General features: G+C 35.5%; 2 protein-coding genes across 2 annotated transcripts; both read left to right on the top strand.

Moving 5' to 3' along the window:
- Positions 1–842: 842 nt before the first annotated feature.
- LOC129322171 (respiratory burst oxidase homolog protein A) lies at positions 843–10,072 on the top strand. Its single transcript, XM_054968282.1, has 14 exons — positions 843–1,998; positions 2,220–2,379; positions 2,625–2,673; positions 3,458–3,571; positions 4,788–5,210; positions 6,692–7,084; positions 7,187–7,282; positions 7,488–7,603; positions 7,992–8,159; positions 8,253–8,412; positions 8,557–8,754; positions 8,877–9,005; positions 9,178–9,256; positions 9,340–10,072. Exons 1-14 carry the CDS (start codon positions 1,338–1,340, stop codon positions 9,447–9,449), a joined length of 2,856 nt encoding a protein of 951 aa, XP_054824257.1. The 5' UTR covers positions 843–1,337; the 3' UTR covers positions 9,450–10,072.
- Positions 10,073–15,651: 5,579 nt separating this feature from the next.
- On the top strand, positions 15,652–16,955 carry LOC129321265 (late embryogenesis abundant protein At1g64065). The gene is made up of 2 exons (XM_054966981.1): positions 15,652–16,561; positions 16,648–16,955. Exon 1 carries the CDS (start codon positions 15,960–15,962, stop codon positions 16,518–16,520), a length of 561 nt encoding a protein of 186 aa, XP_054822956.1. The 5' UTR covers positions 15,652–15,959; the 3' UTR covers positions 16,521–16,561; positions 16,648–16,955.
- Positions 16,956–17,900: the final 945 nt, after the last annotated feature.

A 17,900-nucleotide genomic window follows, 5' to 3' on the forward strand; every position in this document is an offset into this window, starting at 1 on the left:
TTCAAATTACTAGCTACTTGTAATTAGGATATCGATTTGTAGGAAAATAATAAGAAGATTGGGATTGCATATAAAAAGGACAGGTTTCGTTGAAGAAATTGACATATATTGCGTGTTTTCTTCCAGGAGGACTATTCATCTGCCTCAAGAAAGATCACGCCGCTGTTTAGCTTGCAACTTTGTTCATCCATTCCATTACGTGGCTTCGTCCTTAATTTTGGATATCATTTATTATTTTCTTCCTTCCTTCACTCATGGATATAAATCTTCACATTGGGCGCGGAGGAATGTGAAAAAAACGAAAACTAAATAAAATTCATTTTTTTTAAAAAAATTGCATGCAGGATTGAACTACAACCTCTTATTTTATTATAAAAAAATTTCATGTCATTAGACCATAAAACCATGGGCAAACTAGATAGAATTTAAAGCAAGTGTTGAAAATCATCACGGAATTTAAATCTTACCCACTAAATTATCATCAAGTTTTGATTTTTCACGATTATTTATGATTTTAATAAAAATCATCTGTCATAGAATGTTTTGGCTGCGGGTTCTATAGAAATTAAAATCAGGTGCTTATTTTTAAATCAGACCACCTGACGTTCTAAGACAGGACTGAAATTAATCTGAATCAAGTTGAGCAAGATCACAAGAGACAACAAAATTCTCTCATAAAATATTTAACGCCACTACATTCTCAAAAACTCAAACTCAACACCTCTTGTTTAATTTATACAATCCCTGTGATTTAGACAAACTTTCGCAGTAGAAGGATGCACGAAGAAGGTGCTGGTTGACTCGGCGAGGCGTGACGGTGGGACCCAGCATTAGAGTAAAGTAGATATTCCATTTCCTTTTCGGACCCCGCGCTCGGCCACATAGTCTCTCAGCTCTGCATTCGTAGCCCCTGGGCTCTGCCACTTCCTCTGAAAAGCCAGACTTAACCGCGTCGATCAACAACGCACCAAAACTGCTTTTTGTGGTCACTCCTCACACACTCGCCTTCCCCTTCCCCACCCCCTCTCTATTCAGGATGTACTACCACGTCTTTATATTTAAGCTCCCCTGATTAATTTAATCACCTCGCTGCATTTGTTCTCTCTCATTCCCAATATCCATTCCTCAACCTCTCCTAGCTCCATTCTCTCTCCTCCCCTCCTTTCCACCTCTTTACGCCTCCGTCTCTTCTCCATTTTCATTCTAATAACGCCGTCTTCTTCCTCTCCCTCTTCATTTTCATTCCAATGATTAAGTCTTGAAAGGGAAGAATCAGATTAGGAAGAGCGAGTAATACATTCATTTTCTGTTTTGTTTTGTCTTGTTTTTTTTTTTCAATGAGTAGTAATCCTAAGCACGAACGCCGGTGGGCCTCCGACACCGTCCCCGGTTTGGCGACCGTCAGCGCCGGAACTTCCCCCGGCACTGACTCCAATTCGGCTGCAGAGGAGTTTGTCGAGGTCACTCTCGATCTTCAAGATGATGACACTATCGTTCTTCGCAGCGTTGAGCCGGCCACTGCTGCTGTCATTAATTTCGAAGATGGAATGGTCACTAGTGGAAATGAAACTCCGGCGTCGGCCTCGAGATCGCCGACCATCAGAAGGACCTCGTCCAGCAGGTTGCGCCAGTTCTCGCAGGAGCTGAAAGCGGAGGCGGTAGCCAAGGCCAGGCAATTCTCGCAGGAGCTAAAAGCGGAGCTCCGGCGGTTTTCCTGGAGCCACAGCCATGCATCGCGCACTCAGTCCTCTTCCTCTGCTCAGAATGGAATTGGAGACGGTGGAAGTGGTTTCGAAACGGCTTTGGCAGCTCGAGCACTCAGGAAGCAACGCGCTCAGCTTGATCGAACACGCTTAGGTGCTCACAAGGCACTCCGTGGCCTGAAATTTATCAGCAGTAAATCTGATGGTGTCCATGCGTGGAACGAGGTGCAGAGCAATTTTGATAGGCTTGCAAAGGATGGTTTTCTCCATCGAGCCGATTTTGCTCAATGCATAGGTGCATATTGTCTTCAATCAAGTTTTTTGCATTGTTCATCTCAACTTGTGCTCTAATTGAAAAAGTTTTCCGGCCGGTTTTCCCTTGGTTCCAATGCATTGGATTTTACGAATTTTGGGGAGAGAACAAGGGGAAAAATTAGTAGCAAATTGTTTAGATCTGGCGCTTAATTTCCTGTTTTTTCTTTTCAATATATGATAGTTTACGTTGTCTTCTTGAAGGGATGAAAGATTCTAAAGAATTCGCTCTGGAACTGTTCGACGCTCTAAGTCGTAGAAGAAGAATGAAGATTGACAAAATCAGCAAAGATGATCTTCACGAATTCTGGTCGCAAATTACCGATCAAAGTTTTGATTCGCGACTGCAGATCTTCTTTGACATGTAATCATTGATTAATCATCTTTGATAAGTTTATTTATTTGATTAGTTAAAAAAATACTGTTCTCTTGAATAAAGTTCGCACTTCACGCCGAAGCACGTACTTAATTGCCCCGGCAGGACAAGCGGTCACTGTATATTTGCTTTAATAATTATATATTCATCAAAACTTTGATACTTTCTTTGCTTGTAATTCAAATAATATCCTTGCATGTTTTATTAAATTTTAATGTTAATCATCTTCCCAGGGTAGATAAGAACGAAGATGGTAGAATCATCGAACACGAAGTGAAAGAGGTAAGCAAATATTTTATTTATTTCAGAAGACGGATCATATCTTATTATGCGTAATCGGTTGAATTGGATTGTTAATTGGTCTAATCATTTTCTTGGAAATAACTTTTGGCAATTAAATTCTGATTACTGCATATACTTAAAGATTAGTCAAACTATTACGAATAATGTAGTTTTTTAGCAAATTATGTTGTATATAAAAATTATACTCCATATACATAAATCACCTAAATTCATTTTTACTGCAATTTTAAATTTCAAAGTAGAGTTTGGTGTTGGCCTTAGAGTTTGCTCCCAGGTTGCCCTTCCAAAGCTTTTAAGCGTAAATGTAGCATCCAGGCTGTCAATAGGAGTTTAAATAATATTCAACACTGGGCAGGATCGGGTGGGCTTAATTAAATCTCAAATTCTAAATAACTAGTGCTTTAAGCTTTATTTCAATAAGGATGAGAGGCATGGAGAAAAAATGGGTGTTCTTACTCATGAGTCATGACGTTCCGCATGTTCTAAAGCATCTTACCTATAATTATTAGTTGGCTTATATTCAAGGGTCAGTGAAGTAGGTCTTACTTTTCAAGCATCTTTCATCCAGATGGCACCTCTGTTTTCCCTGACTCTATCAAATTCTTGGAACTTATAATTACGTTTTTAGTGCGGTTGGTGGGGGCGTGATCGTCATTTTCATTCTACATAAAGTTATTTCCGAACCACGTAATATCTGATTATAGAAATTTAGCGTCGACAGCACTATATATATTTTTGTTAAGTCTGCTTTGACTTCCTGCAGATCATTATGTTAAGCGCTTCAGCAAATAAGTTATCAAGATTGAAGGAGCAGGCAGAAGAATATGCAGCTCTGATCATGGAGGAGTTAGACCCAGAAAGACTAGGCTACATTGAGGTGGGAATTATATATTCGGGAATTTATCCATATATATATATTTATACATATCATAGTGTATATTTGTTAGTGTCCTAATGAATCCTCTTAGCATGTTAAATGATTTCGTTTAAACATCATACTTGAATAAATTCCGTAGTTAGATTTTCTTTTTTGACCTTCCTTAGTTAGATTGACTACATCACTATAATTTTATTCTGTTGCATTAAGTAACTGTTGACCGATATTGCGTGTCCCTCTCCTTCGTCCTGGCTGAACTGTATTGGCCTTTGTAGTTTACGTTTTCACCGCAACTGAAATAGAAATACATATATATTTTTTAAAAAAGGTTGCACACAAATTTAGAAAATTGTGAATGTAGTGTAATTTTCATTTCATTTCATTTTTTGTTCAAAATGATGTTAAATGAATAAAACAAAATGATGTCCCAATATTTTGACAATGATTTATAAATTAGAAGATTAGAAGATAGTCAAAAAAAAAAAAAAACGATCTGTTGCAGGCGTAAAACGACAAAAGTAAATACAGGAATATACTACGAGTAGCAGAAAAAGGCGTACCCTTTTTTCTCAAGGCGTATAATAGCGTCACAATAAGGGAAGATATTTTAGGTCAAGAATTTAAATTTAAAATTTTTTAAGAATGAAAATAATTTTTTAAACACAATTTTTAACTGTAAAAAATTGCATTTAAAATTGAAAAATACACAGTGTTTTCACTATTTACATACATAAAATTTTTAATCTTGTATATTTTTGAAAAACAGAATTTACAGTAAATATAAAACTAAAGTGTAATCTTTTAGGAAAATACCAGCAGCTCTGGATATGTGTACACCCACACTTCACCGAATGCATTGTTTACTGTGCGGACTAAGTTTAAGTGTACTTTGATGCTGGCTGATCCTTCTTTTACATTAATTGCTAATATAATTTTGTTATGGAAAATATTTGTCTTTGTCCAATTAGTTTTCATCTCATTCGGTCTAGAAAAAAGGAAAGAATGTTTTGCATGTCATTCTGCACTCTGTTTTATTAGAGTCCCTTGGTAGGCCCTTTTTTTTTACCCCCCATCCTGAGTTATAACTTACAAGGACCCCTTGCCACCGCTCAACAAGAAGGCCCATGTGCTGCTCTTGACAAAGTGTTTATATCTGTTTGTGTGATTCAACCTTTGTCCTCCAATTATTTTGAGGCACTGTTTTATTTCTCCACAGCTATGGCAATTGGAGACGCTTCTGTTACAAAAGGACACATACCTCAACTACAGCCAAGCGCTAAGCTACACAAGCCAAGCTTTGAGCCAGAATCTTCAAGGATTAAGGAAAAAAAGCCCGTTACGGAGGATGAGCCGCATGTTACTCTACTATTTGCAAGAGAACTGGAAGAGACTCTGGGTCTTAACATTGTGGATTTCAATAATGATTGGGCTATTTGCGTGGAAATTTTTTCAGTACAAGCAGAAAGATGCCTTTCAGATCATGGGTTACTGTCTCACCACGGCCAAAGGCGCAGCTGAGACTCTGAAGCTCAACATGGCAATTATACTCTTTCCCGTGTGTAGAAATACCATAACTTGGCTCAGGTCCACCAAGCTGGCTTACATTGTTCCTTTTGACGACAACATCAATTTTCACAAGGTACGCGCCGACACTAGAAAACCTCGAGTCTCAATTTCCACCTTTATTCCAATTGGAGACCTTAAAATTGGGATGCCAGTCAATTAGAGCAATAATACTGCCAGACAATATTTCTAATTTTAGATTTTTCATGAACTCTAGCTATAATATACTCCCTTCCTCGATAGATACAATATCTAATTTTTTAAACCTTTGTCACTTTTTATAATACCTTGTTCATAATTTTAGTATATTTTGTAAAATATTTCCGGATATACACCTATTTAATGATTTTCCTTTAACCCCTAATAAAGAATCTTATCATCATAAAACATTTAACTAGGGATAGATTTTGGAAAAAAGAAAAAACATTTAAACAAGATTAATTTCATTGGTCTTCATGATTTTGACAACTGAATATACTTAGGTACGAAGGGATTACTATAAATTATTACAAATATAATTTTATTAAAATTCATAAAAACCAAGTTTCCAATTACATGAGTATCAATTGAATTCATAAAAATTATTAGGTCCGAATACACTAATAAATTTCGATAAAATTAATAATTATTATTGTGTATTTAGTAATTTAGGTGGGCAGTACGATAGACCAAGATTTTAATGTGTTTTTTAATAACAATGTAGTTTAGAAAATGGGTTGAACCGTTGAGATTTCTTATACCTGATTAGTTCGTATGACATCCTCATCAAATGGAAGACAACACCACTTTGTTTGAGACTCTCCATATAGGATGAACATATCGCCTTGAAGCTGACATGAATGAGGAGCGTCACGCTGCTAATTAAAACTTTCCTTTTCTCTTGTATAGTTTTTGCCACAACTAAAAAAATAAAAAAGGTAAGAACAGAAATAGTTCTGTGTCCTCTCTGTCTTAGGCGTGAACTTCCTCTCTTCAACAAGCGCATAAATCTTCATTATTTAAAATTTATTTAAAAATAAGTTAAATAAAAAAAATAAGAATAAATGAAGCATCCTAGACCATTTCTGCCTCTCTTTTTCTTTACCCCCTTCCCTTTCCACTGCTATGTTTTCTCTAATCTCCCTCTATATTCGATATCTTGATCCTTTTCCTCCTTCTCCGATTTAAATTTAATTTTTATCTATAAACTTTTTTTGTATCTTATATTCCCCCCCCCCCCTCATTTGTAGCTTATTCAACTTAAACCATATTTTTTTCCCATCATCGAAATCATGTGTTATTTAATTTTATTATTTCAACCATCAAATTTACCTGATCATTAAAAAAAAGAATTATAGTAATAAAACATATTGTGTCGTATTAAGAAAAAAACAATGCACTTTGATGTAGATGCCTTTTAATTTAGATATAAAAATGAATTTGACAGCTAAAATAAAAGAGAAAAAGTAAAACTCGACTTGCTAGAGAGAATTCAAATCATAACTTAACTCGCTCTTTATCTTTCCTTTCTAATTTTTAGTGATGATTTCTGTTTTCCCTCACTCTTGGATGTCACAGGCGATTGCTGCCGCCATTGTGATTGGTGTTATACTCCATGTCGGCGATCATCTTGCTTGTGATTTTCCGAGACTTATAAAGGCGCCTGAAAAAAAATATGATACGTATTTGAATGGAGTGTTTGGAACGCATAAACCCAGTTATGGACAACTGGTTAGAGGGGTCGAGGGTGTAACTGGAATTTTGATGCTGATTGTTATGGCTATAGCATTCACGCTTGCCACCAAATGGTTCAGGAGAAATCTCATTAAGTTGCCCAAGCCATTTAGTAGGCTAACTGGCTTCAATGCATTCTGGTATTCACACCATCTGTTTGTCATTGTCTATATCTTGCTCATCATCCACGGTCATTTTCTTTACCTCGTGAACAAACGGCTATGGTACAAGCGAACGGTATATAAATTTTGATCAAGTTACATTTATTATTGGTGCTAATTCAAAGTAGCGCAGCCAATGATTATTTACTAGGTGCTTGACGTTGATTTCTTTTGACAGACGTGGATGTATCTTGCGGTTCCAGTTTTACTTTATGCAGGAGAAAGAATACTGAGATTATTTCGGTCTGGTTTTTATACTGTCCGTCTCATAAAGGTGAGCAGAAAAATCTGAAATTGGCGTAAGACATATACAGTTCTTCCTACCAAGTGACAAACATAGCACCGTTTACCATCCATTCACACACTTAGTCAAGTGCGTTTGACCACAACCTGGCCTCTCAAAAAGCCCCATCCCTTCGTGCTATATTTGACATTCTTGTTAACCGGATTTGCTCTTTGCGCATTGTGGAAATGTTCAGGTTGCCATTTATCCCGGAAATGTTCTCACATTGCAAATGTCTAAGCCCTCACAATTTCGTTACAAAAGCGGACAATACATGTTTGTGCAATGTCCTGCTGTCTCTCCGTTTGAGTGGTAAGTTATCACATCAGTTTTCTGGTGTTGTTTTGCATCTTGCTGTTGCCTCAGTGATTCTCGTTTTTCTATTTGTGTTGTCACATTTTACGTTAAGCTTAATATAGATAACGTGATCTTGAATTTTTAGCTGGATGATGGGGGGATAAAAAAGAAATAAGGGAATATAATGTACAGGAAGAAATTTAAGTCGGCAGACTTAAGTTTCCCCTGTTTATTGAATTATATTCACTAAACAGAAAACCTGTGATTAGTTTGTGATTAGTTTCTTTCTATCCTAATGGATTAGAAGAAGAAAATATGAAAGCATGGGGAAGTGAGGTGAAGTTGAATCGTGTTGCCCAATTAGTGCCAGTACTTTGTAGTAACATGCAACAATATATGACAGGCATCCATTTTCTATTACCTCGGCCCCTGGTGATGACTACTTGAGCGTTCACATTCGGCAACTGGGTGACTGGACACAGGATCTTAAAAGGGTATTTTCAGAAGCATGTGAGCCTCCGGTAGCCGGCAAGAGTGGGCTTCTCAGGGCTGATGAAACCACTAAGAAAAGGTGAATGTGACCCTGCCATTGTTTGACTTCTAATTCTTTGTTCTTATGACAAATTATTAATATATATACACATTTTTTATGCTATCGAAATAGTTTACCGAAGCTCAAGATAGATGGACCTTATGGTGCGCCAGCACAAGATTATAGAAAATACGATGTCCTGTTACTAGTTGGTCTCGGAATTGGAGCAACACCTTTCATCAGCATTCTGAAAGATCTTCTCAATAACACAATCAAAATGGAGGAAATGGCGGTGAGTAGCTTATGCTACAAAGTTTAAACATACAGATTCCAATTTATTTGTTGATTCCTTTTCATAGTCTGGTAATTTTGGTTGCTAAGTTCATTTGTGAAATTTTGTACGATGAAGATAACAATCGTGGTTACTGATGTTCAGGATTCAGTCTCTGATCTAAGTAGAGGATCAGACCAAAGCCTTGGGGGCTCGGATTCACTATCTCTTAATAAAATTTCTCCAAAGCGGAAGAAAACACTAAAGACTACAAATGCGTATTTTTACTGGGTTACAAGAGAGCAAGGTTCTTTCGATTGGTTCAAAGGGGTCATGAATGAAGTAGCTGAACTTGATCAAAGGGTATGTTATATGCTATAGACATTTCCTCTTAAAGGATTCTCAATTTCTTTCCTTTGATGAGGGGCGAATAAAGTTTAGCTGCTTTTGCTGATGTTCATTATCCAATTATGGATGGACTTCAGGGTGTCATTGAAATGCACAATTACTTGACTAGCGTATACGAGGAAGGGGATGCAAGATCGGCCCTCATCACCATGGTACAAGCACTAAACCATGCCAAAAATGGAGTTGATATCGTTTCTGGGACTAGGGTAAGCCTTTCTTTTACTTCGTTATTTTTAGTCGTTCTCAAATCACATCGTAGCCCTGATGCCTTTTACAATACTGCAGCATGTCATCCATAGTTTTTTCCCCACTGCAATGACCGTGCAAATTAAAAATCTTTTTGTCTCTCTGTTTTTTATTTTAAATCTCTACTGTCAGGTGAGAACTCATTTTGCTAGGCCTAACTGGAAGAAAGTTTTCTCCAAAATATGTTCGAAGCACTGCAATGGACGAATAGGTCAGTCAAATTCCATGAACAATACGTTGGTAGCATTGTTTTCATGTTTGCACTGACATAGAGGCCATCTTGATTCGTAACAGGGGTATTTTACTGTGGTGCACCAGTGTTGGCCAAAGAACTGAGCCAACTCTGCTACGAGTACAACGAAAAAGGTTCAACAAAGTTTGAGTTCCACAAGGAACACTTTTAAGGAACGGGGTACCTAAAGCTGAGTCGTTGACACTTCATCGCGACTGGAATGAAACCTGCCATTTTGGCGAATTGACGCGGCCAGACTATATATGACAATGTCCAATAAAGTAAAAGCCTTTTGTGCGTGTGTATATATATAAATGAAGCTGTGTACATAAGGGCCGGCTTGGCTTTTTCATCATACAAGTGGCTGTCGCCAGCTCAGAGGATATATATATATATATATATAGCTAGGGTAAGCTGCACGTCGCAAGAGTGCGGTACAGCTACGTTTGAGACGGTGGCCTGGTTGGTATGGACGACGGTCACGCATATTATATATTTGCAAGACGATTGACATATAGAAAATTGGATATAGACAGTTTTGGAAAGATAAGTAAGGTAGGGGGTCAAAGAAAGTGGAATAGGGATGCCTTTTTTGTTCTTAGATTATTTTAATTAATTTCCTCATTTTTCCATCGGTAGGTTCCGGGAGTCCTTCTAGAAAGTATTGAGGGGGGACCGGTGATTCAAGTCAGATTCTGCTTGGATTTCTTACCCAGGTTAGAGGATATGATATATTTGTAAATGAGACTCATAGTTCTTCACTTAATAAAACTGCAGATTATACTTTCTCAGCTATGATCAATTCAAAAGTTTTATTATAATTTTATAAACACAAACCTGAGCTGTTAAAGAAATAGTGATACTTCTATAATTTGGCCAACTAATTTTTTTGTTCGGTATCTTGCTATCTCCTGTTAACTCAAATTCCGTTGGCCCATTTATAAATAGATCTACTGTAAATCTGCAACATAACAGGATGTATCATCAGAGAACACATTAAAACTCCCAATTAATGCAGCTATGTTTGGATAAGTACAGCTTGGGAAAACCGAAGCCAATTTTTATTAGATGCCTGTTTGGTTACTTTTAATAAATTGGGTTTTATACTTTTATTCATCAAACCTTGGTTTTCCCAAGTCCCAACTTGAGAAATATTGTATTTATGAAGGGGGAATGATGTTATAGGATCAAAAGATTGAATTAAACTTATTAATGGCTATGAACACTTTGAGAGATTTGAGTGATTTACAATGGTAGTGCCTGTACTCATCATATGACAGCAACTTTACAAATTTCTAAAACTTTGGGCAAACCATTTTCTTCCAAAGTAAAGTTTGGTGAGGGGAGACAAGTGGATATATTGTCAAAGCCAAGGGTAATGTCATATCAATGTATTGTATCTGTGAAAACTCTATTAAGTACAGACAGCGACCAAGTCAAAACCCTAAATACAAGACAATACAATTTAAAAATAAATAATTTAAAAATAATATTTTAATTTTTTTTTAAAATTAATTACATTAAGGAAAAAATATAATAACATAAGTAAAATTATACATATTTTTATTTGGAAAAAATATATTGAGATTTTTTTATCAAAAATATGTTGAGAAGGTTGATATGAAGTTTAAATTTAGACTCTCAAATGTTTTTTATTAAGTTTGAAGAGTTCAAAAAGTTAAAAATATAAAGTGTAAGGTTATAAATTTTTCACACTACATGTGCAATTTTCTTCATGTGAAGGGGTGCATTTCTCCTCATGTACGTGACTCCACCACTAAGTACAGAACTTATCTTTGATGTCATGTTCTTACTTGAGATTTAGCAAAAAATTTTAAGTGTTATTTAGTTGTTAGATGAAAATTATTGATAAGAGGATATTTTACCTAGATATATATATGTATGTATGTATATTCACCCTTTTATTCATCAAATAATGCAGGGAAAAATGATAAATATGGATAAAAGGTCCCACTTAATATTTTTGGTGTATTTTCAAGAAAAAGGAGAGAAAATGACATATAAAATGCAAAGAATACGAGGTTGCCAATCAAAGCCTCAGAGACAAGCCAAAAAGGCGTCCTCTGCTAGCAAAAAAACTCCACCAGAGAGCCTCACCGTGCATGGATGTAACTAAGCATGAAGAAATCACCTCTTGGCATCACAACCGAGCGCAAAGAAGAATTGAAGAAAGAGTTATCACGTGCAAACATCCTGAAGGTCCGATGATCTCGCTCTCGTGCGGGAACACCCGAACGTGGAGATTTGATTTTCAACCACGCCCGGGCATGGATGAGCGGAGCCCGACCACGCTTGAACATAAGGCCCAGAAGCGGAAATTAATATTTAAATAAGATTTTAAATCAGATATTTAACAAATCATATAAGATTATGCGTGATCTCAAATCACCCAGGGGGCGAATTAGTTATAAATAAACCTTTTAAAAACTCTCAAATCATTCAATCTCATATTTAAAGGCTAGAAGATATATTATGAAGTATCGAGGAGTGCTTTCAAACTAAAGACTTTTTCTCTTTTCTTCTTCTTCATATTCTGTTTATGTTTTATTGGGGAGTTTTAGTTTAAACTCTGAGTTGTTCTTAAACTCCCAATCAAGATGTGTAGAATGGCTAAAATGGATTTTTCTCTTTCATTTTCCTGTTGAACATGAATTTTCATTTAAGAGAATTTTTGTTTTTTATATTTATCCTCTTGTTCTTTCTTGCCTTCTTATATATGTAGCTAGTATATAATCTTTTTGTGGGTTATTTGAATCACTAAGAGATGAAGAGTTAGCTTAGATTTAGAGAGATAAACATGAATAATTGAACTAAAAATAGATTTATGATTTGTGATGGCTTAGATTGAAACTTCATAATTTATCTAGGGTTTTAATAGAATTAGAAAGAGCTAGTTCAACCTTAGATTGATATACTCTAATATACTGAAAGGTAATTAAAATACTTTAGTATCAGTCATCACTATAAATAAAGGGGAGATAATTAATTAAATTAGATAAACCCTAATATACTAAATTAGAATGAACCATTTTGGTATGTGAATTCTAGTCCTTGGTGCTTGTCTCATATATTTGATTCATCGCTTTTCATTATTTTTACTTATTTGTGTAATTATTAAATCCTTTTCAAAACTTTTAATTAGTTTTTTTTTTAATAACAAAGTCATTGCTTTTTCTTGAGTTTGATTCTTGAAATATTTTGAGAATTATAGTTACATTGATCTCGTATGCTTACAAGAACGATTATTTGTCCAAATAACTTCAAAAATTGATCCTCCTGGTATAAAGGTTATTTCAATTAAAATGCACAACAAAATTTTTATTTTGTTTTGAAAACTGATGAAGTTGAATCTTCTATTTCCATTGAGTCCGAATCTTGATTGTGGCACAAGCGGTTGGGCTATGTAAATCACGATGCTTTGAAGGTGGTTGACAACCGACAAGTGCAAAATGGTGAATGTTTTGCATGATGTGGCTGTAACTTCTGTTTTTGGTTGTTCTGATCACTTTGGTAAGCTGAGCAGAACTCCATTTCCGTAAACCAAGCACGGAAAACAACTGAGAAGCTCCAGCTGGTTCATAGGAATGAATGCGAAGTGTGAACACATGATAGAAAATGATTTGGTGATGACGTGTTATTTTTTGGGAATTGAAGTGTCTCAAGTTTCAAAAGGCATTTTTTTCCTCAAAAAAGTTATGTAGCAGAATTGCTAAAGTTTTCTTTAACGAGTCACAAAGCTGCCCACCTACTGTATAAGCAACTAGCGTTCTATCAAGATACTTGCATGACATGTGCCTACTGTCAAAGTCCCAATCAAGCTTTATGGCTGAGAAAAATATGAATCATCTGAAGTTTAAAGCTGCTAAAAAAATTTTATGTGATAATAAATCTGCTGCTGCAATGGTTGAAAATCTTGTGTTCCATGGAAGGAAGCATGTCAGGATCAAGTATATTATACAATTAGGAAAGCTATGAAAGAAAATATTGAAGTCTAGCTCCTTCATTGCAGTACTGAAATACCGAAGATCAAATAGTTGACGCCTTGCAGAAGAATAAGTGAAAAGCTTGGAGCATTGTCCAGCAGTTGCTTCAAGGGGGATTGATAGTAGTATTTTTGCTGACATAAATGCTGTTGCAGTTAAGATTCTTTTATCTACTTTGGTCTTTGTATCTTGATCTGAAACTAAATTCTGATTAATCCAAGGTCCCTTGAGTTTTACTGCTTGTTTGGTGCTTTTAAGCAATGTCAGTGCAAGATTTTCTGTCCAGATGAGTTGGAAGTGGCAGAGCAGAATCGTACTGCTCGTTACAGGACTATCTACCTACAAGACTACAACAAAGTGTAGATTAGTTGATACACATTTCTTTCTGATTCGTCTTTCATTCAAATAATTATCATGATAATTTTAACTCAGGGACTTCTTCTGACCTTTGCTATATCTGGCGAAACAGATACATACATGCTTCTTTATGCGAAGAAAAACAAAAACAAAAACAAAAAATAAAGGGGAAAAGCTCTGCTCACAGGAATCAATTACCTTAATATTACTCAATGAAATAATTGGTGCAGACTTTTTCTTAGGGCTAAAATTTGGAACTTTTCGTTTTAAGATTACGTTATTGGACATGGCGGCTCGAAACTGTTTATTTCTTTAAGCTGGCTAAAACAAAATTTGGCTAGAGCAGTGACTCCAAGGTGTTTATTCCTTATTTATTGGTCTTGCGAATAAGGAGGAGGAGGAAAGATGCTGTTTTGACTTGTGATTATTCTGACAAGGTGTTGAGTGTTGAGAATGGAAACTTTCAAGCGCAGCAGTGATTCGTGGATATCATTACAAGCACCACTTGAATTAAAGTGCTAAATTTGTGAAACTGTTGCTTCTTGTTATTGTTCATTTGTGTGCAGTGTTTTGATCAAAGATTGAAGAAATAGAATGTCCAAGACAGCGAAAAAGTCAAGAATCAGGGACTACACTTGGCCACCAGAGAGGAGGATATAAAAGAGAGACACTTTTGTATTACCATAAGCCGACGGACCTAAAAGAGGCCTACATAGCCGGATCCTTTATGCCGCCATAAAGTTTGCCACATGGGCCTTTTTCACTTTATTATTCCCCACCATTACTTAACAGCTAATCCATTTAACTTTAAATTTAAAAAAATTATAAATATCAATTCAAATTATTACAAACAAAATTTTTTTACTATCTAAAAATTATAGTTGGTACTTAAATATTTATTTATAATTAAATTTTTAATTATCTGAATTTATATTTTTAACTTATTTTTTAAAAAATTTATCAAAAACTTAATTGTTATTAATTTAATATTATAAAATTTAACTTTTATTTTTTAACACAAAATAATTAAAGATTTAGGAATCAAGCGATGTGCCCCGATACTGTACCTCCTCTTTTATCCTTATACTAGCATATCACGTTTCTTATGGCCCTGGAACAAAAGGTGGTGCCGCTCGGAATAACAAAAATATAAAAAGAAATTGCTGCTTTCAAACACGGCTGAATGTCAGTCTTAAAACTTCCCTCTTCTTTAATCATGCCTATTTTAGCTTAATCAACCTTTTAATCTTAACTAAATCAGTCAAAACCTTTGGAATATAGGCAAAAAGGATAAAATGCTTAGAATGCATGAAAGAGTAATTTGAGAGCTTTATTAGTTTATTTAATTATTACAAATGAGAGGTGTTGGAATATTTATAAACTTCTCCCTTATTCTAAAATTTTTTTGCCTCCTTAATGGACTATAGATATCAATTCAATCTAAAAATTTACAATGCTTCCCTAAAATATTTTATGATAATATCTAAGACATTATTCTAAATATTTATAAAGACATTTCTGAAATTTTTTTTTTAACATATGTGTGGAACATCTTAAAATATCTCAAACATCCACATTCCTCCCTAACTTTTAGATCATTTTAGATTTTTTCATATATTTATAAATTGTTACATATACTTTCAAAATATTTCAGAATATATTAGATTCTTCTAAAATATTTTAAAATTCTCTATATCATTCGAGAAATCTCCTAAAACTCCTCAACCTTGTAGGTCTTACTCTTTCTAAAAATAAGTTATGACATGAGGCTATCCATAACAAGTTAAAAAGATTTAGTGTGTATTTGATTTTTAGTTTATAGTTGGCAAAAATTTATTTAAAGTATCCAACTATTGATTTAAACGTGCTTATGAGGGCTACCCAAATAGGACATTAATTTGAATTAACTAGTAAAAGATTGCTTTCACTTAACTAGCAAGTTTGAATCATACGAATGCAGCATTGAAACTGTGGGACGGAGCCCGCCACTTGAGAAGATTCGTCAATGGTTAATTTGAATTAGTCCGAGCCCATTAAATCTCCTCGGCTCAGGGCAGGCTTAAGATAGGGTGTGCGAGCAAAAAAAGGGTCTCAATTTGTGCATATAAATTCAATAAACTTGCAACAGACCCTTGGTTCATCTCCGAAGTCGGAAACACATAATTTTTGCGACTTCTTCAGCTTCTTATCTGTAACAGAAAACTCCTTCGGCTTCTTCTGTTATATACTAGATTATATATATATATATATATATATATATATAAATTAAAGAGTAAGACCCATTAGCAACTCGATCGTGACATTGGATTGAGGCGACAACCATGTACTCCAAACCCAGCCAGGAGCAACGAAGCAACAAGTGTTTCGTCTTCCTTTTGGCCGCTTTTGTGCTGCTGTGTGCGATTCTTCTGGTTTTTGCATCCATCGTGTTGCGTGTCAAAAAGCCTCTGCTCCACTTCGAATCGGCTTCTGTCAATAACTTGAGTTACAGAACTTCACCATCACCTTCCTTTAAACTCACGATGGTCGCCAAGATAACTGTCAACAATCCAAACTTCGGAAACCTCGATTATGGAAATAGCAGTGTGACCGTGCTCTATGGGAACTCCAGAATTGCTGAGAGAGAATTGGAGGGTGGCCGAGTGAAGGCCGGAGAAATCAAAGCATTGAATGTTACATTGAACTTAAGGTCGGATCCGGTAGTGTCTTCTGGGAATCTCTCAAATGATATCCTTTCTGGGGCTTTCAATCTCACAGGCTACACTAAACTCACTGGCACTGTCCACCTTCTCAAGTTTTTGAAGAAGAACAAGTCCACTGAATTGGCTTGCGTCCTGCGTCTCAACCTGACATCCTATTCAGTTCAAAATTTGCAGTGTTGATAATACCTTTGTGTTCCTTTCTATCGCGCATGTCTTTTTTGGTATGTATATTACACCCATATCATTTTCAGATTATCAAACTCACCAGCTCATGCCTTTCTTTCTTGTATGTTTTCGTTTTTGCAAGTTAATCCTTCTGCGTTGCTGATTTCTTTTATTAGCTTTGAGGAATGAATTTAAATAAGTGAAATAAAGAAAGCGAGCCCCATATATGCATCTTTAAATCCTCTCGGTAGCTGAGTGCATACGAGTTTAATGGCTTAAGCACGAAGGAATCCAGGATCTCTGCGGAAGATTAAACCGTGAATGGTTTCTATCAACATAACAAGCAGCCAACTTTTGGGTGGAGTCGCATCAACGGGTAGCCTCTATTTTACAAACTCAAGCCGTGTGGATTTCTGCATTCTGAACATATTAACTACCCATAAATGCTATCGGTTGAGTAATTAATTATTGAATCCGACGTTAAAGAAAATAATGGCTGTGGTACGGTAGCATTGAATGCTTAAATTATGCAATCGTGATGATACCTAGACTATAACTACATCCCGCAGATTTCATGGAGTCTAATTCAATTCGCTCATTTAGGTGTTTGATTATAATTGTTGAACTTTATTAATATTTATAAATTATTAAAATATATTTCTCTCAAAAAATTTAAAACAGACTTCACAATTAAAACACTAAAAATTTAAGATTTATTACTTTTTAAATATTAAATGAGAGGATAGCGAACAATAGTTTGATTAAATTAAACAATGATTATTACATCATATAAGACATTTATTGAATGAATAAATTTAAATCACTCCCCAAATCTGGATTTGCTTCAGCATGTAACTTGGCCACCCAAAACAACCGACCCTCTTTCTAGAAATCAGACCCTCTTTTTCGTGTGTATCCAAAAAGTATTTTTCTCCAACAATAAACAACATGACGCATTCTTTTTCATGTTCGTTGTGGGCACTGGAGGGTGCGGTCGCACTCGGACGACACTGTTTTTTTATGGGGCTCACAAAGAAGTTCTTTTTGGGGAAAAAGGAAAATTATTTCGGTACAAAGAAAGAAGTTTTAAAACATGATAGAAAAGCCGAAGGGGCCTCAAATTATTCGGAAAGCCCAACAACAGTTGAGGCAGCCCAATGGCCATCAAGTTTTTCAATCTGATATCCAACCCCACCCCATGCTCGCCCTGAATTAAGATCATGCCTATGTATAAGGCCTTTCGCTGTCCATTTTTGCAGCATATACTTCGGTAAAAATGACAGCGAGACGGGACTATGGAAGGTAAGAAAATCAAGTAATTATTGTTCATGTTTAAATTGGTCAAGCAATTAATTTAAAATGATCATCGGAGACCGGATATTATGTCAAAAGATT

Source organism: Prosopis cineraria, unplaced genomic scaffold (genome assembly GCF_029017545.1).
Source record: "Prosopis cineraria cultivar Desert tree isolate PC_DT_omini unplaced genomic scaffold, ASM2901754v1 PC10, whole genome shotgun sequence".
NCBI classification, from domain to species: Eukaryota; Viridiplantae; Streptophyta; class Magnoliopsida; order Fabales; family Fabaceae; genus Prosopis; species Prosopis cineraria.

What these genes read in the sequence shown, in the direction of transcription:
- LOC129322171 (XM_054968282.1), top strand. Translation starts at nt 1,338, where the DNA reads ATGAGTAGTAATCCTAAGCACGAACGCCGGTGGGCCTCCGACACCGTC. An exon ending in CTGCAGATCTTCTTTGACAT is followed by an intron (nt 2,380 to 2,624) that starts GTAATCATTGAT and finishes TCATCTTCCCAG; the next exon opens with GGTAGATAAGAACGAAGATG. An exon ending in GCTGTCTCTCCGTTTGAGTG is followed by an intron (nt 7,604 to 7,991) that starts GTAAGTTATCAC and finishes AATATATGACAG; the next exon opens with GCATCCATTTTCTATTACCT.
- LOC129321265 (XM_054966981.1), top strand. Translation starts at nt 15,960, where the DNA reads ATGTACTCCAAACCCAGCCAGGAGCAACGAAGCAACAAGTGTTTCGTC.